This window comes from Nannobrachium achirus (genome assembly GCF_963921795.1).
Source record: "Nannobrachium achirus genome assembly, chromosome: 8".
NCBI classification, from domain to species: domain Eukaryota; kingdom Metazoa; phylum Chordata; class Actinopteri; order Myctophiformes; family Myctophidae; genus Nannobrachium; species Nannobrachium achirus.
This window is the reverse complement of record NC_137817.1, coordinates 53877849-53883848: the sequence shown is the minus strand read 5'-3', so window position 1 is coordinate 53883848 and position 6000 is coordinate 53877849. Positions and strand designations below refer to the sequence as shown.

The window sequence follows — 6000 nt, the reverse complement described above, 5'->3', positions numbered from 1 at the left end:
GCCGAGAAGAGGGAGGTTCACAGGCAGAGGGCCGAGGACTTTGCCGAGTCCCAGAGCATGCTGTACCTGGAGACCTCGGCCAAAGAGTCGGACAACGTGGAGAAGCTCTTCCTCGACCTGGCCTGCGAATTAATCCGAGAGGCCAAGCAGAACACGCTGGACAACAATGACACTGCCCCCATGCCTGGCGAGGGTAAAGCCATCAGTTACTTGAGCTGCTGCAGCCTCAATTAGAAGAGGCGCTCAGTCTTTTAGGCCTGAACACATTATGACGCAATGTTTTATGCTTTAACTATTGAAAAATAGCAGATATACAAGCTCACAGCGCGGCACCGAGTGCCGCGCTGTGAGCTTGTACATCTGCTATTTTTGAAAAAGTCGTGAAAATGTGTGCAAATCTTTGAATATATGTATTTTCAAAGCGAACGTTTGTAACTCAAATTTTGCTCCTGGGTGGTCCCTGGAACTAGATATTTTGAAATGGGGCTCCGTGGCCAAATAAATATCATTTTGGGGTTCCTTCACATGAAAAGGTTTGAGAACCACTGACACAGTAGTCTCTCAAGAACAGACTAACTGAGCTCCAGTTAAGTGAAAAGGACCTTTTCTTTGACGATGGCTGGCCAGATTGCTGACATAGAAACATATGTTTTTTCCAAAAATCTTAGAAGGATTCAAAAGACACTTATAGAATCGGGTCAAAATTCTAATTTTCACGATTTTTCAAAAATAGCAGATCTACAAGCTCGCAGCGCGGCACTCGGTGCCGCGCTGTGAGCTTGTATATCTGCTATTTTTCAATAGTTAAAGCATAAAATATTGCGTCATAATGTGTTCAGGCCTTAAACGGCCATTGGTGACTACAGGAGGTAATTGACTGAGCTTCTTCTCAGCTGGCATACAGCCACTTTTTAGTATCTTCACTTAGTCCAGTGTTTCTCAACGTTTTTTCTTTTCAATTACGCCCCACCCCCCCAGTTTGATATACATTTAGACCACAGACCCCCATTTGATACCATTTTATCTCTGGGACCCCAATCCTCTGTTAATTTAACTCTGAGAGAGTGCCAAGTGGTTCCATTTCCATTTGCACCCTCTCGGAGTTACAGATCCGTAAGTGTCCATTTTGTTCCTAAGCTATCAATCATTTAGCTGGTGACCCCCTGGAATCCCCCCCCCCTCAAGGACCCCCTGGTACCCCACGAGAACCAGTGACTTAGTCCCATGCCTTTAAAAAAAATAAAAAGTTGAAGCTGAAGTTAGTGAGTCAGCCTTAGCTTGGCCTTCCAGGATACTAATATATTTGGTGGAAAAGATTTAAAGCTGCTGCCATCTGGAGAGCAAAGTACAGCTGGCTTCTTTTTGGCCCGCTTGATGCATCCAGGGACACACTCTCTCTCTCTCTCTCTCTCTCTCTCTCTCTCTCTCTCTCTCTCTCTCTCTCTCTCTCTCTCTCTCTCTCTCTCTCTCTCTCTCTCTCACGTTATGTGTTAAGAAGAAGCTCAACCATTTTGTCCATTTCATAGTGACATGGCAGTAAGTAACCCTTTTTTTCATGAATTTCTCGACGTTTCACCAGCATTACATTAATGTGAGTATAAAACTCTTTCCAGCTCTTTCAAGGGGCTGCACACCGCAACATTACGGTTTGATAGTCATTAAGTCACTTAACAGTCAATTCGTCTGATAAGTGGTTCGAAAATAAAGCGGCCCACCTCCCACCCACTTCCGTTTTAGCCGTGTTGCGGTCACGCAAACAACTCTTGCAGGAAATTCTAATTAATCGAAGCCTGTCTAGCTTGCTCCTTAGCAGCAAAAAAAATATTTTTAAAGACGTTTTAACATGCGTTTTTCGTCAATGGAAAACAACAAACTGATGACAGATCCTCTGCCACAACATTTTGCGAGGCGGAGGTACAGACTCCGTAGCTGTCAAAGATTGTGGAAGAGTTGTCTGGCTTGAGAGAATAGCAGTGGTGGACAGTAACAAAGTATATCTGTCGGGCAGAAACCGCTTAATGTCCATATTTGAACCTTTTTTTCCCCGTAAATTAACGCCCTACTTTACTACAGCGTCACACAGAAGCATCAAAGACAGCAGATCCACAAGCCCGAAACACAGCTCGAACCAAAACGCTTTGAGCTTGTAGATCAGCTACTTTTGCAACTTTTGAATTTGAATCCTGAAAAGTAACAGTTTTGGACATATCAGGTTTCCACCCGACAGAGACGATATTTACTTGACTACTGTACTTAAAAACGTTTTTTTGTACCTGTAAAAGGTACTTTACTCCACTAAATTTCAAAGAATATATTGTACTTTTGACAACTTCTTTGTTTGTTTTTACATTTAAGACTCAAATATAGTGAAAATAGATGTGATATGTTGTGCTATATGTTGTGCTATATTGTGCTATTTTCACTAATATTTATACTTTTGAAAATTTCAGAAAATCCTTTAGTTTTGGGGGGAAATTACAATACAGCAATGCACTGATATTAAAAAGCAAATGTGCTTTGTAATTTGTGCTTTGGAAGTATTTTTTTTAAAAAGCATGAACTTTTGAATACTCCAGTAATTTAACGCAGTAAGTACAGATTTGACAGAGCAACTTTCACACGTTTTGACCGGAAGTATGTTTTGTACGTTGTCCACCACTGCTACATAGTCATCTATTGGTAACTAATGGTTAGTAAATTGTATCAATGTGTTTACATTATGTTTAAGAAATTACCAACTATTGTGATTCAGTTGCAAAGTGGTATTTTGCAAATTTAACAAGAGATCCATTTTATTTTGCAATAATAATAATTTTGAGTTGACCTTTTTTTGGTGCCAATACAGTGGTAACCTTTTTAACATTGATAATGATCATATTTGGACCCATAACCTCCTTGCACCTTGCGTCTGTTATTTCAAACTGTGAATTTTGTGTTGTACACAGCAAAACACAGTGCTCATTTACATCTGAAAGTGCAATGATTGTAATCTTTTACACTTTCAAGTTAAATGAAAACTCCAGATTTTACTGTGTACCTGCTGCTACAAAAGCCTAGATGGTTTAGTTTTTTCGTCCGACAAACTCACAACATAAACACTCATGAAAAGTCTAACTTAAAACAGTATTCTGTGACATTTATGATGATGATGATGATGGTGATGATGATATATTTAGATCTGTGAGGATATCAATGTCATGTGGCATCAGAAATGTATGATGTTTTTACTGTTCTTGTTATGAGGGAGCATATTACCAGGGTTCCTACACAAGTATGGAAAGTATGAAATTAGATTTGAGTAATTCTCCAGGAAATACGTTTAAATTAAGTTTCCAGATTATTGACTTATAATAACTTAACCAAATCCTCACATCCCCCACCAAATAAGTTGAAAGAAAATGTGATATACATGCAATATCTCTGATTGCATATATACATACGGTAGCATCACAAATGACCTTGTCCTTGTCTGAAATAAATGTATGAACATTTATTAATTACACAGAAAATGTGAACTATCTTTTTTGTTCATAAGGAAACCATAATTGTTTGGCTGCATTCATGGTAATTTCCATGAACACAGTGAATAAATGAGGCTGCACACACAGCGCGAACATTTAATAACCTTTTATTGATACATATTCGGTTCTTATTTAGAAGAGAGATTCATGGGGAGAACAATATATATTTTTTTGGTTTTGGTTTTATAATTATTTGTTAAACAGTGCTGCTGAGTGTTTTACTATATTAATTTGATTAATTGATTGAATACTAGAAGTTTGCATAGGAAAAGGTACCGGAGGACAATACAGTTTACTGATACAAGGTCAAATAAAACTTTTGGGCTTGCTTAAATTGGGGTCCCTTTTTTCTCAATTCATACAAGCCAATGAAGCAACGTTATTGTTGGACTTTAGTTCGTTCTCATGTCTAGTTCACTGGTGAATTGTACATGAACATTGTTTTTGTTGCTGTAGGGGTTGAAGGTATACAGTTCAAGTTTTTATGACAAAAAACTCAATCTGACATTGCCTGGATTTGGTGTTAACCAATTTCAACATGACCGTCCCTATTTTGGGCATGACATTGTAGCCAAAAATTTAAAAATCTAACAAAAAATGTAATAGCCGATCTACAATGTGTCTCATTGTGACGTGGTGTGAGCTTGTATATTGGCTATTTTCGCCATCCTCGTATGGCTAAGGGCTGATGCATACTCCACTCAAATATGGTGTGACAAATCTACAGAGAATTCTGGAAATTTGAGTCTGGAAAAGTATGGAATTTTAAAATGTAAAATGTGTAGGAATCCTGTATTACATTTCTCATAGTCTCATACTATAACAACGCAGCTGATACAATCTGAAACAGGTGAATATGCCTTTTTAAACAGTCAATCGTTAAAATAATAGTTTTAATCTATTGACCTTTCTTTTCAAAATGTTACTTTTGTTATTGCTGCCTAGCCATGAAACTGTATAACCTTTTTGGTTTGAATGAATGTGTTCTCATAGACTATTATGCTTTTATTCTGTGAACCTTATTCATTATTCAGCATGTTCTGCCATAATCTTTAGTGTCTAACTTTATTTTCTATATACCTGCCATAATTGTAATGTACTGTATTGCACAATGCCATTTACTGCACACCTAATTTGTAGCTTTTTATTCTGGCTTTTGTTGTATAGGCTTGTAATTTGTCAAGGCACTTTGCTTTTATATTGGTAATATTGTTTTTCATTAATCTCTTTGTAAAGTCAGTCGTGGATATTTTTAATTTTGCATTTCACTATAGTTTTTTTTTTTCATGATTTACTCATTGTTAATCCCTTGTCTCTTTTTTTCAAGATAGTATGTGGGATATTACATTGAAAACACTAGGAGAATATTGTATTTTTTCCCCTTTATGTGTACAAAATAATACCTAAAAAATAAACTCTACTCTGCCTAACATTGAATTAAATAATGACACTAAATAACTCACGAGCCATTTGTTGCTTTCCTTATCCTTGGCATCTCATGTTATGTCCTATATTGAACTCATTCAAAGTGCACAACCTAAAACAGTGGTTCTCAAAATTGTTCATGTCAAGTACCCCCAAATTGACACTTATTAGCCCGTGGACCCCATTGAAGTTCTCAGAATATGGACACTAGGGTTCAAGTGGTTGATATAAGAAAGGAGAAAAAAGGTTTCTATCACTCAAAGATTTGGAGGACCCCCTGCAGTAACTCTGAGGACCCCCTAGGAGGGGTCCCGGACCCCCTGTTGAAGACCCATGCCCAATAGAACTCAAGGTTCCGTCATCCTTTGCGAGGTACACAATGTTTACAATCCTCTCCCATCCATCCATCTGTCACATGTCTGCTCTGTCTGTTACAAAATAATCCGTCCATGCGACCCAGCTCATTGATATGAGGCACAGTCAGCGGGACTGGATTATCCATAGGGCCGGTGGGGCCGGGGCCAGGGGCCCTTGGCTCTCAGGGGCCCTTGGGGGACCTGGGCCACGTGCATGTCATCAACAATTTACTTAAATGAAATGTAAGTTCAAATCAAATATCAAATGTGTGGGCCCTTCCTCTGTTGTCTACAGCAGTGTTTCTCAACCTTTTTTCTGCATGGGGCACACTTTTCATGTCCCAAGAATCCATGGGCACACCAACATAATACGGGGGTGTAAATATCATCACTGTTGGGAAGAAACCTTGTATCTCCAAGTTTCAAATATGTACGTTTCTTCACAAAGTAAAGCCCTGCTTCATCATACAAGGCTGTCGCACAACGGTAGTGAAAACAGCAGATCTACAACAAGCACACAACGCCTCGCACAGCGAGGCGTTGTGTGCTTGTAGATCGGCTATTTTCACTAGTTTAAATCATTTTTGAGCGGCTGAGAGTGGCTGTGCGTGTGTCTGTAGCCTTTTTCCTCAGCGTTTTGCCATAGTAAAACGTGTGTGTGTAGCATATAGAGCTCCATAGAGTGGCTGTGCGTGTGT

At 38.9% G+C, this 6000-nt stretch overlaps 1 protein-coding gene across 1 annotated transcript in view; it reads left to right on the top strand.

Moving 5' to 3' along the window:
* Positions 1-305, top strand: part of rab30 (RAB30, member RAS oncogene family) — a 17894-nt gene extending 17589 nt beyond the window's left edge. The window contains exon 5 of the mRNA XM_080732414.1: positions 1-305. This exon is cut by the window's left edge and continues 17 nt beyond it. Coding sequence (XP_080588540.1) covers positions 1-234 — 234 coding nt within the window. The 3' untranslated portion in view covers positions 235-305.
* Positions 306-6000: the final 5695 nt, after the last annotated feature.